This window comes from Lissotriton vulgaris, chromosome 4_1, assembly GCF_964263255.1.
Source record: "Lissotriton vulgaris chromosome 4_1, aLisVul1.2, whole genome shotgun sequence".
NCBI classification, from domain to species: Eukaryota; Metazoa; Chordata; class Amphibia; order Caudata; family Salamandridae; genus Lissotriton; species Lissotriton vulgaris.
In genome coordinates, this window is record NC_141691.1 from 1,475,471,155 (window position 1) to 1,475,498,565 (window position 27,411).

At 45.9% G+C, this 27,411-nt stretch overlaps 1 protein-coding gene across 1 annotated transcript in view; it reads right to left on the reverse strand.

The window, feature by feature from the left end:
- The window catches only part of PRKDC (protein kinase, DNA-activated, catalytic subunit), a 2,818,033-nt gene that overhangs the window by 2,038,730 nt on the left and 751,892 nt on the right, over positions 1–27,411 (reverse strand). The window contains exons 35-36 of the mRNA XM_086965729.1: positions 19,227–19,385; positions 18,206–18,409 (exon numbers count right to left, since the gene is read on the reverse strand). Of these exons, the coding sequence (XP_086821855.1) occupies positions 18,206–18,409; positions 19,227–19,385 (363 nt within the window). The remainder of the gene's footprint in view (positions 1–18,205; positions 18,410–19,226; positions 19,386–27,411) is intronic.

The window sequence follows — 27,411 nt, forward strand, 5'->3', positions numbered from 1 at the left end:
CCCTAAGGTGGGCTAACTTAAGTGAAGACGAAAATCAGAAGGCTGCCATCTTTGTAATGGAAAACTTAGGAACTATAGGACAGGGTTATGCCCACTTCCAACAGGAAGTGGTCATTTAGGGGGCATACTGACCCAGAGGGAAGTAGCCCTACACTCCACTAAAGCCCCTAAATATGGTATTTAGGGGAGCCCGTGACACCAGGAAATCAGATCCTGATGACCTAAAAGAAGGAGGAGGACTGAAGAGCTGCTAAAAACAAGAACTGTGGAAGAAGCAACTGACTTGGCGCCAATACTGGCGCCATCCCTAAGGTGGGCTAACTGAAGTGAAGGTGGGCTAAATGAAGTGAAGACGAAAATCAGAAGGCTGCCATCTTTGTAATGGAAAACTTAGGAACTATAGGACAGGGTTATGCCCACTTCCCACAGGACGTGGTCATTTAGGGGCATAGTGACGCTGAAAAGCACCTCTGCACCCGGCAGCCCGAGTGCCACATGATGTGAGCTGTTGGTGCTGTCTTGGACCTTGCCCTATACTTAACTTAAGTCCAGGAGATTGATCTCATACGTTGCTGTGAAGTAACTGTATGCAGTGAATGTCTTTACTCCACAGCATAACATTACCGCTTTGAAAAATTGCGAAACGTACTTACCTGGACTATTTGCAAAATATACCTCTTTTTGGCATACTATATAATGAGCCAACACAACCCAGGCATAAATGTGATTGGGAGCACACTCCCATAGAGCTTGCCTTTCCCATTCAATAACAAAATCGGGTGATAATTGGAAGGATACATTCTCACTCCTTTCTTAAATAGAGGAAGAATTATTGCAGTTTGCCAAGATTTGGGTGTTTCTCCAGATCTCAGAATGGCATTAAATACCATAGTGAGAAGTGGGACCGATAATCATAGGTCAGTCTGATCTAATTCTGTGGGTATAAAATTAAGACTCAGGGCTTTATTTGGCTTTTACTGTAACAGAGCTTGTTTGACCTCAGATTTGGTAAAGTCACTGCCATCCACTCCCAGGGAAGATTGTTTAAACCTAATTCCAGCCTGTTGGAGGCAGTTCCTATCCCTCCAACAGGTACAAAGACTGTTAAAATGTAAAACAAATTCCAGCGCCAATATACCCCTATCCTTTACTCTGCATGGATTGTAACCCCATGTGATAAGAGACCAAAAGATCTTAGAATTATTTTCCCTAGCCTCCTGGATTGCATTATCCCAGACTTCAAGTTGCATTTCACGCTTCTTCCACCGGGTTAATTCTTTGTAATCCCTTCACATTCTAATGAATGTACAATCAGCCACCACGCTTTCATGGCTCCTCACAAGAGCGTAAGATTCTTTTTTATCCAACATTCATGATCACACCAGTTACCAATCGAATAATAACATTTGGAAACCCCATGCTCTTAGAAGTCGTCATGAAAAGGGAAATATCCTCAATAATTTGCTGAAATAGGTCCAATAACCTTTTATCATCCGGTTCCTCATCCCCTATCATTATCATTTCCTCAGCATTAGCCTGAATTAAGTTCCTCAAATCCTGTGCAAAGAGCATATATTTTTTAGTGTGCCACCCAATGGCACTTAAGTCCCCTCCCTTTAATACACTTGCGGGAGTATGCGCTTCCAAGTTAGATCCATCAAAAAGAGACACAAGTGGGTTATGGTCACTATCTGGATGAGGTACAACCTGTATATCCTTTATCATGGGCTAAGTTTCAACATTAATTAGAATGGAGTAAATTATAGAAGATCCTCTATGGCCAAGAAAGGACTCCTTAGCTGGGGTATCAGAGTGTGTACGCCCATTCAGTTGTCTTACTCCACAAAATAAGAGCAAAGACCTGACCCTGTGCCCTTCCCCCCAGGCATATAGTTTCCTAAAGCACTTCCAGTACACCCCAAGCATGATCTTCCTCTAGGAGTACACTGTCTTCCCCATAGCCTGCCAATGGGGTGTTAAAATCGCCACATATTACAACAATGTGTTGTAGAAATTCACTACAAGCTGATCCAGTCTGTAGTATCTCAACACGAGTTTACCTATGGCCTTCCTGCCTGGAGGTACATAAACATTCAGAAAGTCCACAACCACTCCCGTTAGACGGGTTTCCACCCAATTGAATATGCACCATCTTACTAGTAATGCAAATGGGGACAATAGAATTCATAGGGCTTGTCAAGTTGGGAGACACCCATTTCGCTCGGACGACTGGAGGGCAACCCATGCTGTGTTTCCTTGTAGGGGCATAATACATATTGTATCCCTCCAAAAAGGTCTCATTGATTGCCCATGTTTCCTGAAAGCAGCATATATCATTAGATCCCATTAAAGTCAATCAATCCATATCTTCCATTTTGTTTGATAAACCATGTACATTCCAACGAATAACATTCACTGTGTTAAAAAACCTGTCCCCATTGACCCGGATGATAATTTCCCACGAGGGCTAGATGGAGGCATTATACTAAACCCTCCCCCTACCTTCCCAAGTCAGTTGTTACCATATAAACCTTTTTATTGTTTGCAAGTAGTACTGGAAGCCATACCCACATGTTATCTCATTGGGAGTCAGATTAACTTTGAATATCTTTATTGCTCCTATTGGATCTCCCATGTATACTGCCCTCTCACTCATTCATCGTTACTACAAGCCGTTTGGCATCACTTATAATATCTGGTAGTAAGATAAGAGATGCTGTTGGACGCCAACCAACAGGTATAAACCCTGGTGCTCTTTGGTACGGTGCAACATCTATCCTCATCCCACGTAGGTACTCCACATTATCCATAATCAATCTGGTCACATGCACAATTCTAAATTCTAGACATGTGAAATAATTGCTATGAATCATATCCTGGATCAGAGGATTAACTAAAGCCATATCAGAAATGAGTAATCACAATGGAGACATCAAGTAAAAAATATCTAGTAAGTGAGCTCTATTTAGGGGAGACCTGACAAACATCACAAGTATTTTAATAAAATCCAAGGCAAGAATGTCACATTTAGATTTATCTTCCATACAGGCTTCTTGCCGTGCAACATTTTTCTTGTCTTCATCGTAATTCACAGATCCAGTCACTGAACCCAATCTGCATAGAAGGCTGATGGGAATCTGCCAGTGGATTCAACATTCCAGTTGCCCGGGTGGGCACCCAGTTGACGTCACCAGGAGTAGATTGTACAGTCTGGGAAACTGAGGTACAGAAAGGAGACGGAGAGGAGGCCCCAATTTCTCCCAGCGTGTGGAGACAAACTTCACCATGGGACCTGGGATTAAAGACTTGTTCACAATTGTTTTCTCCTTGTTTCTGGCAGGCAAACCTCACTCCCCAACATCTGTTTCTACAGATTGTTCTTACCTTCTTCAGCTTCCTCTTGTTGGTAGTGTCTTTATCTGGACTTCCATCCATGGATTTTTCCCACAAGCAAATATAGGATAGAGGGGCCAGATGTATCAAAGGGTTTTACCCATTTTGTGTCTACGGGAAAATGTGTTCATACATATGGCCCTAGGTCCACTAGAGGGTAACCTGTAGACTACTAGTAATTGCCAGAGATGCAACTCCCCCACTTGAGACACCCATGTCCTGTTCCACACAACACATCACCCTCTTCTTTAAATAAGTGTTTTAGGGAATCAACAAAATCAAACCCCATCTTTTCCCTCTGCCTCTAGCTTTAGATCCAATGAGAGTCATTTTAGGCTGGTCAGAAGCTTCATCCATTGTGGTTGGATTCCCAATCACCTCCTTCTCCATAACAGGGGGCACTCTGCTACCCAAATCTACGGAATCAGTCACCATGCGTGGGATTTTATTTGTACGTTTATACTCAATATTCAGAGAAATTGCAACTACACCCGTCTTGATCGCTTCCTCTCTCTTGAGAGAGAATGCCTGTTACAAACGCTGGTTTACTTTACCAGTCACAAATTTTAATATCTCTGGTAAGATCAGCAAGGCAGTATCTGAGCCTGTTACAAATTTCTCCAACAGGGCGAGAATGGAAGACAGTATCTTTTGCAGGGCCATCAAGGAATCTGAAATAATATGACCCCATCAGGGCGATCATATCAGTTAAATTATGAATCAATGAAGAATTAGACAGTCCAAGACTTGGGGATAGCTTATTGGCCTCTTCTTCTAGATCTTCCCCTCCCAGGGAGTTATCTGGAGGAATAATGAAAATGTTGGCGCCCCTTGTACTAAGCTTGCTAGGGGAGTCAGTCTTGGTCATAAAGGGCACATCGGGAATATATTTATTTACCAGTAAAGGGGCTTTATAGATGTCAAATTGTCCCCTATCTTATCTCCCTTGGGGAACCATGATATACTGCAACTCGCAGGCACATCTCGGGCAACACAATCAGATCTTCCTTTGTGATCATCTTTGCCCTCTTGTGTCCCAACCTGAGGTAACAAGAGTGAGTCATAATTACTCGCTCCACTCTCCTTTTTATTCCAGGGGGGGTACTGGGGGGGGGGGGAGAGACAGGGGAGGCAGTAACATCACCCTTATGCCAACTGGCCAGACTAGTAACAGACTGCTTACTAGTTAGGTAATGGGTAATTGGGCGTGTACCTTCTCTAGAATGCATGTCTTCATGCATTGATCCTTTTAGTGGCTGGGCATTGTAGGAAGTTGGATCTATATATACTACACCAAAGTAAGGTATAGTGTGCACAGAGTCCAGGGAGTCTCCCAGAGGTATAGCAGAGGCTAAGTTAGACAAGTACTAACTTACCCTTTGTGGCATTGTGAGCAAGCAGTTAGGCTTATCAGGAGGGTGTGTTAAGCATTTATTGTATTCGCTCAATCACAAACTGATTGCACACACTCAAGAGACAGAATCCAGACTAATTTGGTAAGTATAAAAAAGGTATACTTCTGTTTTATTCCTAGAACCAAGCAGAACTTGGAAAAGGTATGTAAATTGTATTTGCAATGGAAAAACTTCACAAGGTAAGGCAATTTGGAATGGATTCAGGTAGGTATATGCTTCAAAAACTTTAAATTACACAGTAATTACTTTTGGATTACATCGACTACTCGGGGTGGTATGCCTAGATACCACACCATGGATCCTACAATACAAGGTAAGTAAGGCTTTCTTAAGTTTGTCATATAGTTTGTTTTTCTCTCATACAAAAGTTTAGTTCGACAGTGAACAGTTTTAAGAACAAAACATCACAACATTGGGCCTATGGGACAAAGGAGGTTATTGACCTGCAAGAATAGTTTTTGGGGTTAGAACAAAGGTTCAGTTAGGCACCCAAATTGCACCACCAGCGGCACTGGTGCGGCCGGTTGCAGAGTGGAGGGGCCCAATGTTACCCAATGAACCTAAGGGGGCCTTCGGTCAGTGGCTGTTTACAAGCATGCCACTCGGGTATGCAAGCAAAGCTCCTGGGGTTAAGATCAGCACTGCAGGGGCCAACAATCCGCTCAGGAGCTGCACCACCGCCTTCACGGGAGCAGCCGGGTGCAGAGTGCCAAGGAGGCGTTGGGTTCCCTGTGGTTTCTAATGAAGTTATCCAGTTCTGAAAATATGCTGCAGGCTTGGGCAGGCAGGCTTCCTGAAGGGACCACCGGCTGAAGAGGTAAGTTGGGTTATTGGGGGGTGCCTGGATACCATCGGTTGGGCCACCAGAGGCCGTGGGGCGTCGTGTGCAGGGGATTCTTTTGGCGTCGGGTTTTCTTACCAGCTTGTTCGCAGTCGGGGGACCCTTCAGGTTGAGGCTGCAGGCGTCGTCTTGAAGCTTGAGGGAGATCGGGGATCACCAGATCCCAAATCAGGATTGCTGGAGAGACCTCCTCATGGTGTTGGGCCACTCATACTCAGGCCATGGGCGTCAGGTACAGAGTGGTGCAGGACCACGGAGCTGCCTGAATCCAGGTTCTGTGGTGGAAGTCTTTGCTTGAGCAAATCCAGTGCTCACGGGACACAGAGTCTTTCATTTGAATGCAGGGCAGTTCCTCTGGGCCATGGGGGGCTGCTGGACCTGCCGGGATTTCAGCTGTAGGCAGGTCGAAGTTGGGACAGGCCGGTAGGCTCGGGCCAAAGCAGTTGTGTTCTCTTCTTCCTGAGTCAGCACAGCTCTTCGGTCCTTTTTCCTCGAATCTGAGGAGGCAAAATGTAGGGTCGCCCCTAAATACTACATTTAGTGGCATTAGATGGGTGTGCAGGTCGAGACCAATGGGTCCCTTCCTTGGGGTGAGTTCACCCCCTATTATGCCACCCTCCAGTGAAGGGGGCGGGGGGGAGAGCATGAGCCTTTTCCTATTTGTTTGGGTTTCCTCATCTTCAGGATGGAGGGAACTGAGATGTGTGCTTCACCTTGCCTTCCCCACCTGAGGTGTATTATTAACAATGTTATGGTATCCCAGTAGCAGCAGGGGGGTTACAGGATCATTCAAATGTGGAAAAAACCACCAGCATGCAATATAGAACCGTAGATCAAGCGAAAGGCACAGGAGAACATTAATACAGTTTGCAGCGTTACTAAGTGTGACCAAATAAAGGCCTTTGCTCACCAACACCTTTTGTGAGCCTCCCAATTCACAGCCGTCTCCAGCCTTCATTTGCTCTGTGTCCCACTAGGATACCAAGTGCACAGCAACAGCACTCTCCTTAGTCCTTAGGACCCTCGCTACTACTTCTGGTGCTACCAATGGACTCAACAATGCAAAAACAGGGACTAGCTGCACTTGTGGGACACTGAGCCCTCCAGGGAGTGGCCAGGTCTGTCACTTGTAAAGCCCCTTTACAACCACTTGGTGACCTACCAGCAAGGCAGGCAAGGGTGACCAGCGGGAAAGAGGACACGCAGCCAGGCACTGCCACTTAATATAGCCCACAGGGCCACTCTGAGCATGGCGCCATGCCGAGCTATGCCTACATCGCTGCGGCACACCCAGCACTACCGGCTGCATCCGTCTGTCACCTCCATGAAGGCGTGTGCATGCTTAGGAGCGTCAGGAAGTCAAGTCAGCCACTTCTTTCTCTCCTCTCAATGAAGCAGAGAAGATGGAAGATTTTCCTCAAATAACGTAGAATGAAAAGGATATTTCTGATAGCTTCTTAATTTGATTTTTAAATGAGAGACTGTTAAATGCAATCTCTAGAGTGCTGGCAATTAGAGCAGGAACAGATGGCGGTCATAAGTCCTCTGACCATCAATTTGAGTTCCAGCACAACACGTTTCCAAAGATGATAACTTCCATCGTAACAGTGTTAAGCTGCTGGAGTCTCATCCATCCAGGACACAATTGTTAAGTCGGTGACAATCATGGTCAGCGGTACAATCCAAGCACATTTTCAGTTGTGTGTCATCTGCATATATAGAGAATTTTGTTCTAAACAACTTATTAGAGCAGTCAAAGCTGTTACACAGATAATCTTTCCTAATTCTGATGTGAAAGATGCCAAAGACATCACTTGATAGAGCTCCAACAGGAAAAAAAAGATTAACCAGTTTAGCAACTGGTCTTTGGCACGGAGTGGGCCATGGTGTCAAAAGCTACTGACAGGTCTCGCAAAATCAGCGCAGCAGTTCCATTTTTTATCCAGGAGCCAGCAGAAGCCATTTTCTACCATAACCAGCACTGTTTCCACGATATATGATGCAGCACAGCTTCATAGAATCATTTGATTAGCTGTGGCATCATTGGACAGTCCCAAACACTGAAAGAAGAGGATCAGAATCAACTTGAAGGGGAGAAGCTTCAGGAGCACGACCGAGAGGCATGTTGATGCCCTTGTGCCTTTTCTAGACTTCAAGAGTGGTGGGAAAGGTCCTGCTTGGGCTTTTCATGTTTTTTCTTTGACTTTCATCGAAGACTTGAAACACAACAATGATGGCCATGGGACCAACTTTGGAAATGGTGGGCAGTTTTCTTGTGCTTGGTGAAGTAGAGCTTCGCCTCACGGTCCTGTATATCCTTGGGATTCATCAAGGCTCAGTTACTGCTGGCCTTGGAGTTGTGTTCCGACCGCAGCTACCACAGGGAAGCCTGATGGGGCTCGGTCATAGACTTTTTACTTATGAAGGTGCCTACAAGTTTTGAACACTGCAGTCTTGGGAGGTGACATTTCCCTTGCACACTGTATTTTTGTTTGTGATCATTTGTAGGAGGCAAGTGTCTGGTGAGAGACAAGTGGTAGCTCTGGATCCACGTCTGATGGCGTGGAAATAAAAGAACAGCACACACGCTCATTTCAAGAGTGGAACGCCACCTACTGGCGTGCAGAGATACTGTTGAAACGTTTCCGGACCAGTGTAACGTCTGTAATATATCCAAAAGATGAACAATCTGCAGTTAAAAGTATATGTCAGAAACTATATATTTATATTCTTTACATTATGAATCGCTCCACTAGCTCGTCATCAGGTGTAACACTACTTCAGTCACAGCTCTACCTGCCCCAAAAGTGACAATACCGCCCTGTATAAAGTGCCACCTGATTCAATGGCATACGTTTCTTCCCTCTGTACAGAGCATAATAAATGCCGTACCAAGGAACTGCTCACTATGCCATTGGATTCAAGCTAGCCTGGCTGATGAAGGGTGATATCCTGATAGTCCCAGAATGCTTGTTTCCGGTCCAGGGAGGACCTGGCCTGGCAGTTTGTGCTGATCTTCAAACTGGAACAGCACAGTGAGCAAAAAAACGATCTATTTAGGCCCATATCTCTGTACTGGGAGTGAATGTTTGACAATGTTCAGCATTCCGTCCCTCATCTTTGTGTGTTTTGCCATAGTCAGCAAGGAACAAAACAGGATTTATAGGGGACAATTTTACATCAAAATGTAAAACCAAGTAGATACCTTGACACTTTATTAGAAGAGACATGACCTCAGAAGGGAAGGAGTACAGTGAAAAATCCACATCACTATGTATTAGAACATTGGTATGTTGAGCCTTCCCATTGAAGATAATGGAATAACACAGGCTTCTAATGGCTGGTACAAGCCCAGAGCTCCAATACACCAATGTGTGTCTCTCACAACAACAGCTGTGAACAAAGGCTTCATTGAGCCCAAGGGAATTTCAAGTGCCTCGGGCTCCGAGAGGCCTGCAGAAAGTTCGATGAGCCTTAGAGCCCATCATTGCTAGGCTATACCAGCCATTAAAGGCCCGCAGCGTGGGCCTTTAATGGGCAGTATAGCTCGCTATGGCAGGCTATAAGGCTATAGAATCCACTTCCAATAGCGTCACTTTTGGCAAATAACGGATTCTTCTAATGGCTACTTCTTATTTATTTTATTTATTTATTTTTTAGAGTTTTCTGTAGCGGAAACCAGACCCAAGGTAGGGTATCAAAGCGCTTTACATAGTGAGCAAAATATTGGATAGCACATACAGTCAACACGTGGCATACAAAAAACCATATTATTTCAAACAAGGGAAACCAAAGAGTTAGCTGTGGACCGTGGGAAAGTATGTTATAACTAAGGGACAAAGGTCCTTAGCTTCTCAAGATTAGGAGCAACAATACAATATAGGCCATGATAGGAGAATATATTTTGTCCTGGGTATTTATTTGGAAAAGATCAACAAAATGATTGAGTGGTTATTAGGCACAGTCCTGTACCTTACTCAAGCAGGACAAACAACATATAAGGACAATTTTACAGGCAAATAAAGGAGCAAAGCTGGCCACTTTTAACTCAGTGTTTGAATGGAAGTAATGCCAGGAAAGTGCTAGACACAACAAAATAAAACACAATGGTACAATTGTGAAAGCACTATATCGAGTCGACGTTTAGATCCCTCTTGCTCAATTACATGGGACCATCATCAGGACTAATCCAAGCAGCAGACGGACAGGACATCGCTCCCGATCCAAGGACACCTTCCCTCGGAGGCATAGTACTCCCTAGAGATAACCCCGCAGCTCCTCGATATCGATCGATCTGAATTAACCAGAAACTCGAAATGTTTTCTAAACTTTAGTCCTGATGATGGTCCCATGTATTTGAACAAGAGGGATCGAAATGTCGACTCGATATAGTGCTTTCACAATTGTACCATTGTGTTTTATTTTGTTGTGTCTAGCACTTTTCTGGCATTACTTCCATTCAAACACGGAGTTAAAAGTGGCCAGCTTTGTTCCTTTATTTGCCTGTAAAATTGTCCTTATATGTTGTTTGTCCTTCTTGAGTAAGGTACAGGACTGTGCCTAATAACCACTCAATCATTTTGTTGATCTTTTCCAAATAAATACCCTGTCCGGCTGGACAGAGGACACAATATATTCTCCTTTCATGGCCTATATTATATTGTTGCTCCTAATCTTGATAAGCTAAGGACCTTTGTCCCTTATAGCATACAAAAAACCACATCATAAAGGTGGTCAACATAGCATAAGTTAGTTCAGGGAAAAAGCAGAAAAGAAAGTAATTCTGAACGATTAAAGTCAATTCGAGACTGAGTCTTAGCTTCTAAATATCTGTAGACGGCGAGTGTGGTCAAGTTTTGAGGTTGTGAGCTGGTGTGGTGATTATGCAGATTTAAGTGAGGAATTAGTTCACCAAGAATAGTTTTGCTTCCTTTTTGAATGAGGTATTGGTACGATTATTCTGATGGATGGCGGAAGCGAGTTCCAGATTCTTGGTGCCGCTCCCGAAAATGCTCTCTTGGAGGTTTTTATAAATGAGTCTCAAAATAGTACCCATAGGGAGGCAGGAATGAGTTGCGCAGGGACGCTTCTGCCTGAAACAGGATCAAATGTTGTTGATTGATTGATTAAAAAAAGATAATTATTTAGACCAGCTCTAACGATGTAGCCATCACTCCTAGTCTGGACTGCCTGCCAAGAATGTGTAGCAAAATTATTTAACGAAGAGCAAGTGAATGCAGGCAATGTCAGCTGCGAGAACATCATACGCAACAACATTAGAAGACTGAGAATGAATGCCAAATGGTAGAACTTTCCTTGCCAAAGCATAACAGGTCTTAAAAGCCCAGAGTGAACGAGCAACCTACAGTACAATTTGTCTTTGCTTGGTCATTACTTTACCATTCTTCACTCCAGAAAAACCAATAAAGATCTGGTCATCCTTTTCATTTAGTTTGGCTAAAACAATGTAATGAGACACTGCATTTTTGGGGGTCCACCCTATGCATTTGCTACTCTTCCTTGGAAGGACCAGGAGGAGGAGAAGTCGGAAGAGTGATAGACTGGCTCACACTGTAGGTGGATACCATCTTTCATAAGAAGTATAGGCAAGTACAGAGGACCAATCTAACAGGGTAAGTAACCTTAAACAATGGCCGGGCCAACTGAACCTTTAGATTTCGACCATACGGGTCAAAATAAACACCACCAAAAATTATGTTTTCAGAGTCAATCTAATGAAATAGCTGTGCATAATTTCAGACAGGTATGACATTAGGCAGGTCAGACAACATTTTTATCTCACTCCTGAGCAACAAAAAGCCTGGATATAGTACACTTTCCAAAAGCAGGGCCACTAAGGCGACATAAAAAATAAGACTTGTCAGAGTGGCATAGGAAAATAGACATTGCATACAAGTGCCATATCTCTGTAGAGACCAACAAACTCTGCTAAGTGAGGGAGAGCACAAAGTGCAGAACACCGGACAAGAGAGCATCATATCGATAAAAATATTCACCCAGCCAACCAAGATACAAATCTGTCCCAGTGTAACCAGACTTGGTGGCAGTTTTCCAGGTAGCTAAAATGATATCCACCACCTTCAATAGGAGACTGAAAACCTCTGTTGAGCACTGCACAATCACCAAGCATGAAGACAGAGTCCGACAGCTGGGGTGAAGCACCCTATGATGAGTTTGGGGAGCTGGGATGTAAAACCAGGACTCCTGGAGGTTCAGGGACATAAGCTAATCCTTGAATCTAGGGCGAATAGGACCTTACTTTGACAGTATCCGAAAATGTTCATGTCAGACAAAGAGCATTGGTTTTAAGTTTTATCGAAGATGTATCAGTAACCAGGCTTTTTGGAGACGGGTGAAACGACAAAAAATAGAGGTAAAAAATGCTGGCCTGTTGAAATGTGCGATCTGCCTGGACAAGAGAAAAGATTTTCCAAGGTAGGAAGGATTATCTCTAGCAAAGCCTTCTTGGAGGACAGAAAAGGTTTAGAAGGCGCAGAAGATGGCTGTAAAATGTCATTCTCGGGTCAGCAGCCACAAGGGGAAATTCAGTTCCATTGCAGCTTTACGAATAGCAGCCATAACTAAATCAACCCATCTGCTAGAGGGTCCAGAGATTACGAAATATCCCTCTCTGGAGACACATGTAGGACAGTTGTTTGAAGATCCAGGTAAGCCCAGTATCATTATGAAATGGAGGAAGGAGGTACACAGTCTCCAAAGTATACTTCTCAGTTTATTAGAACTACAGGTTCTACCAAATATAAGGAAAAGAGCTCTTCCATGTGTGCAAATCTCTGGGCTCTGAGCAGGGAGTCTGCAAGAGGGTGATCCTCAAAGAGACCTTTCCCCTTTATTCTATCCACCTAAGGATCTCTTACCTTTTCGATGGCTGAAATATCTCACAGAGTGACAGGGGAGACAATGTTGAAAGCAATCCTGCAGTGAGGAGGCCGGAGCCTATGAAGAAACAGAGATGGGAAGCATTAGGGATGGAGCTTCCAACCCTACTATAGCAGCTGGTAGGTGCCCAGAGGGAGGTGGTGCAGCCATTCAAAATGTCCAACATGGCCTGCCGAAAAGCCTGAGAAAGATTAGCAGGTTGGGCCGTGAACTCCAGATGAAACTACTTTCGAAACCTGAATCAACACTGAAGAAGAGGTCAATATGAGAATGATCTGAAGAGCAGGACAATTTCTTTGACAAGGAAAGATGGGGCCTGTGCGTGATATGGTGCATCTTGCATTTTGGAGAGGACTCCTTGAAGTGGCACTCGCTATTAGAGGACTTACTGAAGGGAGGGTAAAGGAACAGTTAGAGGGTCACCTTAAAGGCCAAGGCCAGAAACAAACTGGCCTTCACCACCCAAATGGCTTTCAAATGCATAGAACCCCATGTTGAGGAAGCGTGATTCAGCCCCAAGCAATACATGCAGATGTCATGAGGATCGGACATGGACATATGGACAACATCATTCGATTTTAAACCCCAAAAACTTAGCGGGAAAAATTTGTCCTAGTTTAATGCACATAATGGAAATTTAAGGCAATCAGTAAAAAAAAAAAAAAAAAAAGGACCTGCGTAAGTATTGCGCGGAAAAAAAAACTGATACTACCACACAGGATGTGCTGTATAATTGCCAATATTGTTACTTCTGGGACAGGTGAAGCAGTGTGGTGTCATTGGGTTTCTGGATCAGTCCAGCAAATGGGGAAAGTGAGCGATCTACAGTAAGAAACATGCATAAAAAATAAAAACTTTGTAAAAGAAGTGGGTCCCTGCTAACCAGCTTGCCAGACCTCTTTCCAAAACTTTATCATTTTTCCGCAACTGGCACGACTTCAGCCCCCCCTGTATGCAGGGTGCACTTTATATTCCATGTGTGGACATATCTGCCTGAGCAATATCCAAGTCCATTCTTAGACACTGAGTGAACGGAGAAGCCATAACAAGTACATGGGCTGGACACTCTTCATTACAAGAGCACCAGCTCCATTATGGCTTCACTATACCCCAAGATGTTTGGTACCAGCATTTGTGCTTAATAAACCTGCATTGATGCCAGTATTGGATTTATTAATCAATGCACACAGAGGGCACATTAGAGGTGCCCCCTGAAAACCTACTGACTTCTAGTGTGGTTACGGACTGGTCTCAGCCAGACTGCCACCACTAGACATGTTTCTGGCCACCTGGGGTGAGAGCCTTCGCTCTCTGAGGCTAGGAACAAAACCTGCTCTCAGCATAGGTGGTCACACCTCATCCCAAGCAGGAACTGCCTTCCAGGGCAGGAAGATTCATAGTCAATGCCACTTTTGAAAGGTGACCCAGAGCTCTCCTGCTAGTGGAAGATGTCAACCCGCTGTCCTGACCCCACTTTTTGGCGTGAGGACAGGGGAGGTGTGCCCACACCTAGTCAGCACCACCCCAAAAGTGGGACAGCTGATGTAGGTCCCACTTTTCCAAATCCTCCATTTTGTGTCGGAGAGAATTAGCTTATTAGGGTCAGGGTTATGCCCACTTCCCAAAGGAAGTGGTAATATAGAGGGTGTAGTCACCCTAAAGATAGGTAGCCTATTGGCTACTACAGAGTACTCCCCTTAAAACCCCTAAATTGAGAATTTAGGTGGCACCTCTCAACCGATAACTTCAGTTTTACTGGACAAAAGACTAAGAGCAAGAAAGAGCTGATAAACCCGAGAACTGAGTGCCTGTTACAGAGTTTTGGCACAAACCCCTACCTGCCACGTCAAGACTCAACAATAGAGCTGAACTGTCTCATTCTGCTGCTGTGTGGTCTCTAAGAACCCCAGAGGACTACAAGCCTTCGCAAACTGCCCAAGAACTCCCTCGGAGTAGAAGAGCTACTCCCTTGCAGACCGCAGGAAGCGAAACTGTGAAGTTTGGTCCACAGAATTGCAGCTCCTTGTCACGGCAGAGTTTGGAGGCACCAGGACCTACCAGAGCTGTGCAGGACCAATCCCCGGGGTACTAGATTCCCTGCAATCAAGAGCGACATCAAAGAGTCCAGTCGGGACTCCAACTGTACCAAAGCCCAGCAACCGCAGAGGGACATCAAAATCCCTGAGACCCACTTTGAGAGTGGCTTAATAGTCCTGAATTTGTTCCTGCCAGCTGTTGGCCCCTGACCACGATAGCATCTTTACGCACAAAGGCTGGCCGATCTACCTGCTCAGCACCTAGCCCACCAGGCCTTGGTAACGACGAACCAGACATGCTCCCTTGTACTAAGGCCCTTGCGACCCTAGCCCCTGTTAGGGAGCTCTCTGACTTGCTTGCAAGTTCCCTCGTGCAGCCTGTTTTCTGAGTGCCCCTCTTCCCTGTAGTGCCCTAGCTACCAACTCCACCAACTCTTTGCGGACTTCGGGACGCACCCAACGACCTGTTGGTAGAACACTGAACCTTGGCTTCCTGTTACCCTAAACCCGGAAGGTGAACCCTTAAAACGGTCTGTGCTGTGTGCTTTACCTACCTGCTTTTTTCTTCCCATAGAACTGTATGGAGCATATTTGAGCAAGACTTTCATTACTTCTCCAAGAACATAGTTCTTGGTTCGAAAATAGTTATAAAAAGAATGGTTATTTTTCTAAATTTATCTTGGATTTATTCTGTGAGTGTGTGTCTCATTTATTGCCTCTGTGAGTACAACAAATGCTTAGCACTACCGTGGGATAAGCCTAACTGCTCACCAGTGGTTAATTTGTAAAAAAAAAAATATATAAGTGCTGGGCTCTTGTCAGGAGGCAGCTTGCACCAGCCCATTTCTTAACCGGTGGTCATTAAACAATAGCGCCAGTGTTGATGATTAAGTGCCGGTGCTGAGCACCAGAAACCACTGGCTCAAATTAAGCACTGCTGCTCACCCACATTACCACAAACAGAGCGTTAGTATTATCTACTTTTGCCTCGGTCAACCAATTGGGGACTCACTGGGCTCACTGCACAGTGTACTTTTTAGTGCATAATATAAAGAGCCAGCTTGGAGCATGGAGTGGCTTGGAAACACAGAGTATCAGGACTATTGAGGTACAGTTCTAAATACTGGAGTATGGGTTTCAGATCCCACATTATCATATATCATTGTGCCACTTGACAGACTTGTGAAATGCTAAAGTTTAGCTCCTGACTTTTTGCAATTTTTCTTGTGGGCCAATATCGTTAAACAGCCCAGTGGATAAGAGGGCAGCGAAAGCTTCCAAATGCAATTGTGAGCATCTCACTGCTAACAGGCAGACATTAGCAAGCCTTTGAAAATCTGGATTCTAACAATATATTATTTGCCAGAACAATATGAGCAGCAGCAACTTGGCGTATCTGAAGAGACACTGAGAATGGGAAACAAGCATTGGTAAAGCCAAAAGGTCTCGGCAATGCAAGAGTTATAGGTGTTGTCAATGTTGTTGTATGGCAGCACGACTGCTGTTCAGAATGGCTGAAAGTCATTACAAAAAGCACTATGACGTTACCAGTGTGAAAAGATTAAGAAGTACAGCTGTGAGAAATTCTAGAAATGTTATGTTGACCCAAAATAGCTAAATTATGATGGTTCAATGTGGTATCAGAATACATTGCACACATCTTTCCAGTTAGTAAATGACTCTGCTCCTTGTGACCTCCAACTATATGACCGCACCACTTTCTCTCTAAACCAAAACTTTCATTTTCCAGGGTAATTTTTTCAGTGTCCAGCACATGTAATAACAATAAAATAAGAAAGTGCCTCCTAAAAAGCTGGTTATGGAGACTTTGTGGCCTTAGCAGAGAATTACTCAAAATACCAACTGGAAGGGTTTGTCCAATTATAAGCTTCATAATAAGGAAATTGGTAGATTTGCTTTATATAACCTCATGGCAAGAGACATAGAAAAGAGACATAGTACAACACTCCAATGGGAGCTTCATCATGGGGCAGCCAATTTACGCTGGATCAGTTTTGTTTTGGCTTTCTTCTACATGCAGTACCAGGCAGGAAGCTAGTCCTTTGCAACTAACTCGATTTGTGTCTCCTTCGATTTTTTATTATTTTTTTCAAGGCTGAGAAATATTACAATTATTAGTCAGAAAGCATCTGAGGTGGAAAAAGATTTAGTAAGTGAACGGTCACGTCGGCCGGTCTAACTAAAACTCGTACCTCAGAGGGGGGGGGGGGGGTTCGCAGTACAGTTGTCACCACACTCATTGTGAGGCGCAAGCACACTATGTCTTTGGCGGGGGCTGCACAGGTAATGTTGAAAGGGGGCGAGAGAGAGAGGCGGGGCGGAACACAGAGTGGAGCAAATGTATATGGGAGGAGGAGAAGGTGAGAAGAAATAGAAGGGACAGACACAATGAGGGAAGTGTTGAAGAGTCAATACGTGATGAGCAAGCAACACCAAAATTAACGAGGTGCCCTTGGAAAATAGCATATGACGTTTGACCTCAGTCTTTGAATGCACAGTAAATGTTACGAGATAAGAACAAGATGTACAGGCCAGTTTACAGCAACATAGCCAGTGACAACATGAGCACTCATGTGAAGTTCTCTTTCATCAACAAAAAAGTTGTTCCTAAAAACTGTTAAAAGGGACAGCGGAAGGATAGTAGTAATTGGTCCATGCTCTCAGGAAGGGCTAAACACAGGAAGTGGCATTACGCATGAATGCCATGGACAAATGGGGAAAAAGAATATGAAAGCGACAACAAAGCCAACAAATGGGAAGCCTACCGGCTGGCTGAAGCCCACCTGATGAACACGGCTCTTCGAGACAGTACATGCACTGTGTAGTTGAGACCCAAAAAACAACATGGTGGCACACCTCTACTTGGGGGGAGTTTAGTGTGATTTAGGTGGAGCTTTTGCACCATCACTGCCACCCATCCGGCACTAAACAGGTATCAATTGTAGCAGGCGTTGCCCCGCGAGAAACGCAAGATGGTCTTCGGTTATAATAATTCAATACTCAAAAGGCTATGTGGGCGGAAAGGTATCACACAGAAATTACCTGAATAAGGCGACCCTACTTTACTGGTTTGTGTAAACGTTTTTTTATAAATAAAATTAAGACAAACCCCTGGCTTCAGCACCTCAACAAAGATCTGTGGTGTTCTGTGCAGGTAAGGAGGTACTGTACTCTAATCACACTGTATGCATTTTTCTCCCACCACAACTTCTCACCTGCGGGTTTGGTGATATCCTCTGTACTATATTATTTCCCTATTGAAACAAACAGTCAAAGTTTATGACTCTTTAAATGGCCGATGTAGACGCTGTACAAATGGCTGAATTTGCGCAACTAACGAGAAAACTCGCAGAGGGAGAAAGCAAGACTCAGTCAATATGCGAATGACTGAAAATTGCAGAATATTAATTGTGCAAGACTTGCAGAAGAACTATACATCTAAAACGATGTAATTTACATATGTAGGCTTTAACATTTGGCTGAAAAGTTGTTTTCTAAGATTTGTAATATCATAGGTCGACATTTTTTGTATTCAATGTCCCGTCGTCTCTGCTATGAAATCCCACCATGATGCATACCATCTTTGCGTTGACCATTGCAGCTTTCATTAGCTGGAGGACTGCAGTGTCCAGGTTCTTCAGTAACTCCGTGTTGATGGTTTCTGAGAACAAGCTGTAGAAATACTCTCCGTGGGAGAAGCTGATCAGGTTCCGCTGTGACGTTCCAGAGAGCGGCACTGACAGCATCACTGTATTCAGCAGGAGGCTCACCAGCTCCTCGCACTGTGGAAGTGGGGACACACAGTTAAACAATGCACAAGGCCCAACAGCAAAAATACAACATAGAAAAAAGTTCTGATTTATATTAAACAGGTCATGTATGACTCCCCTCTGGTTAAACTTATTTCAGTGCATCGTATTGCAACAATACATATATTCCTATATTCAAAACTACAAGTGTTGCAGCCAAATATGATTAAAGGCACCTGATGTGACAGAAAGATCGTCAATAATATAAATCTCGGAAGAAGAAAAATACAGCAGTGTGTTTTTCCTCATACTAAAGGACACCAGAAAATTACATTAAAAAAAATCTGTCATTAACTCGTTTTTGACAGGAGTAGTTTATAATGAATATTTTAGAAATTCTGTATTTATTTTGAGTTATTGTGGAAATTTTTGTAATATATTTCTTCTCCCTGTAATCGATCCAATGGCATCACCCTACTGAAAATCTAGTTTTGGAAACAGATGAGCTTTCAAACAGAAGCAGCCAGGCTATTAACTGGTATCTGTGGAAAATAAATGGCTGGGATTCTTTTTTTGCAGCTTCATATAGCGTGAACTCGACCTAAAGATACTGGAGAGCTTTATACGACAACTAGTTACATAGTGCATAGAAACACTTTTTTGTAGGCATGGGTTGATTTAGTGATTTGCCCAGAACCACAAAGATGTTGAGACGACGCCCAGACTCAAACCTGGTTCCCTAGTTCCACAATCGGCAGCTCTGGCTGTTATCCACATCCTCTGGACTGTAATCAAACACTAACTACCATGTGCCTTTAAAAACATTTCTGAATCTGTTAAAGATGCCCACCTGCCCTCCTAAGTCGAAGGCCAGCTGAAGAAGCCCCTCCGCTAGGCGCTTACTGCTGATGTCCAACGAAGGTAGGGACTTCCTTTCGTCACCAGGGGCAATGCCTTTGTAAACAACAGAAAGTAGTTTCCAGCCAACAGCCAATCGGTGACCAGCTCCCTGCAAGAAAAAGGTATTTCAAACGCTAATTATTAGAGAATAGGGTGTAAATTAGTTTAAAGAGGCACATGTACTACAACCTTAGTATCTAACAGTTTATGTTACAGAATTTTGAGCAAAAATAACATATTTCAGGACAGTGATAGGGCACTAAGGCCTTCATTTTAACGTGGATGAAGGGAGGAACTAGTCTTCCATCACTATAGTGTCACTCATCAGTATCATTTACATGGAGGTCACAGAAAGAGGGACGCCACCAATATGATGGCAGTATCCACACCACTACCATGCCAAACTCGCCAGTTTACAAATGCATGAATCTACCCTTGCCCATTTTTAGGTCTCGGCCTGATCCAGAACATGCGCTGGTCTCGGCAGAGACATTTTGGGGCTCTGATATATGCTACTTTGCCGGCGATCAGCTTGCTAGAACGCGCACAAGAGCGCGCGCGTGATAGCAAGCTGGTGGCTGGCAAGGTAGCACTTGCGGTGATGCGCGTGCGCACCACTCGCGTCACCACTTGCTTTTTTAGGTCGAGGACCGAGAAGGCTGCGCTTGCGCAGTCTCCGGGAGGAGAATTAATGCTTCTTAGTAGGGCTGTAGAACCCGCCTCCCTGCCCAGTCTCTCCTCCATTGGCTGGCTTCCTAAACGGAGGCCAGCCATTGGAGGAGATAGCCGTCCCTCCAAAGAAGCTCCGTCTTTTTCTGATTCGGGGGCGTACATTTTGCTGTTCTTTAGCCAGTGACATCATCCGTCACTTAAAACAACAAATACACGCCCCCGAATCCGTAAACTTTCAGAGTTGCCGGCCGCCATTTTGCTGCTCGAGCAGGGTCTACAGAGGAAATGAGGTAAGCCTCTGCCCCCCTGTTTGTGCCGTTCTTAGTGCGCTCGTCAACACATGGGACCGCTTGGGGGAGAAAGAAGACTGCTCTTGAGCCTCTCGGGGCTCTGCCACGCACTTTGCCCCCTGAGCCCTCCTGGGCTCTACAGAAATGTGGCCGTCACGGTGGAGTCCCCCATTGGGGACTCGGAACTTGCAATTGCGCCCGGGAGCCTCGGGGCTCCAAATCACCAAATGCCGCCTTGAGATAGGGGAGCGGCCCACTGTCTGCTGGGGCCGCTCTACCCTCACACTGCGAGGCCCCCACCTGGGTCATTGCACTCACCGGTACTTGGCGTGGGGCTTCTCTTCCCCGGGGCCTTGCTGGATGTCTCCTCTGGTGCCGCGGGCGGGTCCCCTCCTCTGGGGCCTTACCAGCGGCCTCTGCCACTGCTCTCCGGGGCTCTCCTTTGTCTCCCGCAGAAAGTTAAATGTACCCATTGCATTCCCAGATGTTTCTCGACACTTTACAGGATCAGCGATTTTGTACAAAATAAACACCCCGGGAAGCGAAGCACTGAGCTCAGCAGTTCTGTGAAGGAGAATGACTTCTCCCAGCTCCGGTGGTGCCCTGGTGAGCATTCCAGGGGCGCAGGGCAGGAACGACAGACAGCAGGGCAGGCAGGCTGCAGACCTGAGTCACCGGGGTCGGACTGCTTGACGGGACCGGGACAAGAGGATTGGAGAGCTACTGAGATTAGAAAATATACGGCTACAGGAACTGGAAGGCGAGGAGGCCGCTGATTGGAAGACTTGAAAGACACCGGGATCTGATGGTTTGATAACTCACAGGTTTATTTCAGGCCATGGGATAGCTCATTTATTGTCCCGTACGTGCATTATTTAGGCTATTGTGCATCACCGAAATGATGGAGTGACTGTTCTTCATGTCGTATGTACAGTCCAAGTCCCCAGTTCTGTTGTGCTTGCTTTCTCAGGGAACAGTACTGTTTTTTTAGCCTGGAAAATGCTTGTACTTTTAAGTGAAGTGCAATAATCTGTCTCTCTCTCTCATCTGTCCCTCCTCAAAGTACGCCACTTCACTTAAACTTTTGGTGTTTTGTGCAGAACATCTTGCACAGAGTAAAGAATGCCCCCGAGCACAAAGCGCAGATTACGGATTAGACTCAAATTAAAAAAAAAAGTGTGTGCGAGAGCAGGACAGCGAGCACCCCCCTCCCCACCCGGCGCTCACACTGCTCCACATAAGGAGAAAGTGGGCCGGGGAGGAGGGAGGTCAACACCAGCCGCACCGGGGGGGCTTGATGCCTCGTGATAAACATGCTTGGCCCCCTCCCGGGGATGAAGGCAGACACCGGGCGGCAGCAGAGTGTGGGTACAGCTGCAGCCGGACTCCTGTAGGCGGCTGCACTCTTGGGTAAAGGGGGTTGCTGAGTTAATAATGACAAAGGTTACCTGGAAAGGGGTGGGTAAAGTTTAGATGGCTCTCAACCTACCAGGGATTTTTATCAGAGTTACCTGACATTGGAAGTTCTGGTACAGGGTAAACGTTCCACTGAAGTGATGAGAATTTGGGGAATAGGGCAGAGTCTGTTCCGCTTTTGGGAACGGAGAAACACATTTTCTCACGGGTCCTTCAGCAATTGCACCACCTCCAAAACAAGGAATGTGAATATTATAATGTAAACAGATTATTAGTTTGTGGAGACCTAGCTTCTGCTCTTGAAGGGAGGGCCCGCCTCACCTGTTTACACACGTGCAGATGTGCTGTGCTTTCTGACCAGATGTGCCGTCCCGTCTGCCAAGCTACCTATTTTCAGACTTCATTTATAAATGGAAACACTTATAATTTGCAGGAACGCGTATAATTTGCAATAACTGTCCCCCCCATCACACGTTATATCCAAAGTGTAACTGGTGCATTTGAAGTACATGGCAACATAGACTAGGATGAATAATTTGCTCTCCCACCGCCTGGGGTGCAGCACCTGTGTAATTGGGGTCACTTTGAGGTCTGGTGCACGTGTACACTTGATGGTGCAGCTGACCGTCATCACATTGTTTACAATTGACTATGCTTTCAGTCCCCCACATACAGATCTTTGATACTATACGCAACAATTGATCTGACAGTAAGATGCTCAAGAGGTCAGGGTTAAATAGGTTGCCATGTTCCCTCACAACAATTGTGCTAAAAGTTACACATCCTCCTGAAATGCTGAGTTCAGAAACACATTCAGCTTTTTGTTGCAAAAACGTAATTTTCCTGTATTTCTCCACACACAGGAACATGTCTCCCATTGTACCTGAGAAGGCACCCGTGTCATTCTTTCACGTTCTCACTTCTACAGTGCTGTGCTGGTTTGTCTAGCCCTACCCCTGGACTTTGTACATGACAGACAGCGTGAGGAGCATAGGGGATTCCAAACTAGTCCACGGCGAGCAGGTGTGCTGCAGAACTTGCGTTTCCTTCGGTTCTGGAGCTTGGCTACCAATAGTGCAGCAGGTGCAGTGGCACCAGGAACCTGAGGTATGAGTCTGACAACAAATCATGATTGCCTTTTTCTACCAAACTGCCTGCAGATAGTCACAGTTTCTTTACTTGCATAATAGGCCAATGACTCCCTTACTACGTCACTGTTCGTTTTAACATGTTGTTGGGGGTGCACTGCTGTTTGTGCAGTTCAGCGAGGATTGAGGAATAAATTGTGGTATTGCTTTCATGTTGGTATTCCCGCCAATTCTACCTTTCGCTGCACAAAGCTCTGAATATGTAAACAGGACAACCACAGTTCACCACTGAGAGGAAGGTGCCCTGTGTGCAGCCGGTTGCACAGCACACATTAAAGGAACCCGAACTACACATATACCAGCTGACGCAGGTTGGGTGATGTTTAATATTAATGTGTTATGCATTTGTATAGCTCATTATACCCATCTGTATAGTGCAGCACCGCCTTTGGAATCTGGGCACACTTTACGGTGCTGAGTTGCTCGCTCAGAGGCACACTGTTCTGTGCATTTTGCATTTCCTTGTTCTCTGTTGATTCAATGATGATTCTATTGGATATTGGCCGGCCTGGTTAGAATGGGGTATGCATTGTTTACTGAAAGGACGGTCTTGCATTGGGCCGGCTAGATCCTGTTATTTATTTCTGCAGGATACTGTGTGCATGGATATGTTTGTAGAAGAAGTTTGCCGATTGTTTTCTTCTTTTGGGGTGCACGCCTGTGAAGTGTTGGTCATCATTGGCATCTGGTGTGAGCTGCAGGTCACGAGTTCGAATCCGACCTACGCCAAATGTCTCATCTTTAATGTGCCGGTAGTTTGATCACCATTTTATTGGGAAGAATAAAACTGGCTATTTACAACATTTTGAAACCGAAGTGATTTAAGGAGCAGTGTTAAAAACGTATTTTACAACAGATGTTCTATTTCAAATCATTCTTTCCAAAAACCATGTTCTCAAGATATTTCCAGTTATAGTCTGTTTATGTGATCACAGTACATCGGCCAAGGATCATACTTGTCCCTGGCCTCCCTCATCACTGTCCCCTCACTTTTAAACATCACGTCAAATTTTTATTTTCTTACCAGTAGATTTTCTGTGAGCAAACATACAAACGCTGCTCAGTTGACATTACCTTTAATACAAGAACGTTTTCAGTTCATTCAGAATTCTTGGTGTATTTACTATGAAAGGAGCACCTAATCTATACTGAATGATTTATTAATAATTTAATTATATTGAATGAGAAATATAGTGCTGGAAAAGGAAAAAAGCAGTGTAGGAGCTAGAACAACGTGGCGGCAGATGGTGGGCGGAGCCCAGCGGGCCAGAGATAGGCACAGTCAGCCTATTCATTATTTTTACAACCTCTCCTCTGCAAAGAAATTGGCTAAAAGATGAAAAGCTTCAGTAAAAACCGTTCTGGCTTACTTTATAAGTCTCAGTAGACCAAATTTTCTAGCTGTACTGCCTTTTGTCACTTCCCCTAGCAGAGTTCAAATTCTGGTGAGAATACACTCCTGTTTAACGAGTGCAGCGATGCCCACGTAGCTGCCTGACAGATGTCCTGCAAGGGGACACCTCGGCCCAGAGCAGTGGTAGCCGCCGTGGCCCGAGTGGAATGGGCCCTCTGCCCAACAGGAGGCTCCTTCTTTGCCAAGGAGAAACAAGCCTTGATACACAAGACGACCCACCGAGAGATGGTCCGCTTGTGTACCGTCCGTCCCTTCTTAGCGCCCACGTAACCAACAAAGAGTTGGTCATCCACCCGGAACTGGCATGTGCGATCCAGATAGAATGAGAGCGCACGTTATGGGTCCAGATGGTGGAGCCGCTCTTCCTCCTTTGAGGGATGCGTAGGCGGAAAGAAGGTGTGCAAGGTGATAGACTGCCCGATGTGGAAGGCCGTGACAACCTTGGGCAGGAAAGAGAGTCTAGTCCGCAACACAACCTTGTCCGGATGGGGAGGAGGAGCCTAACCAGCAACCGTGATGGCCGCCTGAGCCCTCGGCTCCGCCGATCCGTCTGCTTCCCTCCCGTACCGCTTCTTCTCCTGCTTGCTGTTCTGTGATTGTGGCGCGGTACTGGGCTCGGGAAGCGACGCGGGTTCTAGCGATGTGCTCCAAGTCCGTCTCCCTGCTATGGAAGTGACGGGACGCCTTGTTTGCCTGATTGGGATCGGCGAAGGGGACCGGTCCTTTGTTCTCGGCTGTGCTTGGCCGGATTGCTGTAACATCGGCCACTGAGGACAGGGCGAGGCGGCCGGCGAGAAGAGGCAGACGTTCTCGCCCTCCAGCGGAGACGCAACAATCTTTCCTGTGATTTCAATGCTTTTCTAGCTACATCCCCGTCGTCGCTACAATTGTATCCCTCTCCCCGGTCGATCCTGTGAGTCTCCTTATCCTCAAGCGGAGACGGAGGGGGCCATCTTGGGCGGAGTGGCTAGCGCTTGGTATTGCAAACTGGACTGTGCTGGGGGCGCCCGCTACGGCCGCCTCCTTGCTGCTCCTACGCGGGACGATAGAATGGAGGGTGCTGTCCTGGCCCCAGCGTCCCGGCAGTGCTTGTCGAGGGTCTGAGTGGATGGCCGGCTGCTGCGGAGGGATACCGGCGATCTGAATCAAGGGCTGCCACACGCCTGCGATCCCCATGGGCAGGGGGCTGCAGAATCACTTCCTCCCGAGGCGCCGGTAACTATCGGCGATGTATTGAGTGCTTTAGCCGATTTGAGGGGCGCCTTGGGCTGCAATGCCCGGGATTTGGAGGGTCGCTTGGATGACATGTTGCCTCCGCTTACCCCGACTGGCTGAGCTGGCGCTCGCGTGCGGGACACTTTGCCACACCCCGGGTTCGAGTGCAGCGATCTGCCTCTTCGGAGATGTGGTGGGGCACTGAAGGAGAGGGCGCCGGTCACAGCAATGGCGAAAAGCGTGATTCCTGCATTGGTACAGCTGCTGGGGGATCGCCATGTGACGCCATGCCTGCTGCCTCCACCGGGAACTACTGGCGAGAATGGTACTTTTATTCTGCACATGCTGCTTCTGCTTCTGTTGTCTAACTTCGGAGGACTGCGGCTGGTTGTTTGCCTGCAATATATCTTTGTGGACCACACTGTCCTGCGCCGGATGGGACATGTTGAACGGTGCCTTGACTCGCTGTGGTTGTTTTGGCTGCTTCTCCTGTTCAGCATGACTCCCTCGCCACTGTACCTCATTGACACGCCGGATCGCAAGGGACAAGGTTGACTCTGCTTTTTCCCCTTCCTACTTGCCGTTGCTTACATTCGTACGATTGGACTGGACGGATGGGAGAGCTGGACGCTGGTTGGGATTTGATTAGGAGTCGGGGTAAGATGGCCGATAATATTCGTGATGCTGTTTCGGGTGCAAATGGTTGGCCCTCCTCCGGTAAAATAGGTTTCCTCTTTCTTCCTTTTCTTCTTCTTTATTTCGGGTACTCTTTTGGGGCGACAGACACACTGCTAGGGGGGGTAGGCCATAGCCTCTGCATGTGTGTAGGGTGGGGGGGGTTTATTATTTTATCCGCTTGGTTCTATGGGCCTTATTTTTCTTCTTTCTGCATTCCTTTTTCTTTCCCCTTTTTTTCATCGGGTCAATGGTGTTAGTAGTAGGGGGGTGGGTAGCAATTGGCACGCAACGTATCCTGTGATTGTCTATCCTTGTGTGCTGCCTTGGTGCCGCCATTTTGATGTTGTTTTCACGATCGCAGTATCTCTTGCTAAGCGTCGCCCACTTCAGTTTTGGTTGGTATGTTTGGTCCTTGATCCTCCCTAGTCTTTATAATAACTATACTTCAAGAAAAAAAAAAAAAAAAAAAAACCTTCACTTCTCCTGCTCCCCGGTAGTATATATTCTCCAGTGTAACTTGAGTCGACTGTAATTTGATTGTAATACTACCGTGGTGCCGTATTGTTTGCTGAAGTGCCTTAAATGCTGTCGTGGCCGGCCGGATGGTTGTAGGCCCGTATTTGTATCCTGACTTTGTGCAATAAAGGTTTTCAAAAAATTAAAAAAAAAAAAAAAAAACCTTGTCCGGATGGACAGAAAGGAAAGGAGGCTTGGATGAAAGAGCCTGGAGCTCACTCACTCTCCTGGCAGAGGTGATGGCAACAAGGAAAGCAGTCTTCAGAGTAAGAAGGCCGACAGGACAGTTGTGAAGTGGCTCAAAGGGAGCGCACACCAGACATGTAAGAACCAGGTTCAAGTCCCAAGGAGGCATCACGAAAGGAACAGGTGGAAATGTGTGTGTGATGCCTTTCAGAAAACAAGTTACAATAAGGGACTTGAACAAAGATGGTTGATCAGGCAGCCTTAGAAAGGCCGAAAGGGCAGAAAGGTAGGCCTTGATAGTGCCCAGAGCAGAGCCCTGCTGGGCAAGAGAAAGAAGGAAGAGAAGAACCTCAGAAAGAGGGGCAGAGAGAGGATCCACAGCCTTTGCTGCGCACCATGCCACAAATCTGTTCCACCTGCAGGCGTATACCGACTTTGTGGAGGGACGCCTGGCTGCCAGAATGATGTTACAGACTTCAGGGGGCAAGTCAAATGGCCTCAACTGTCGCCGCTCAATCTCCAAGCATGGAGGTGGAGACCGCACAGGTTCGGGTGGAGGACCGTCCCCTGCTGCTGTGACAGAAGGTCCTCCTGAAGAGG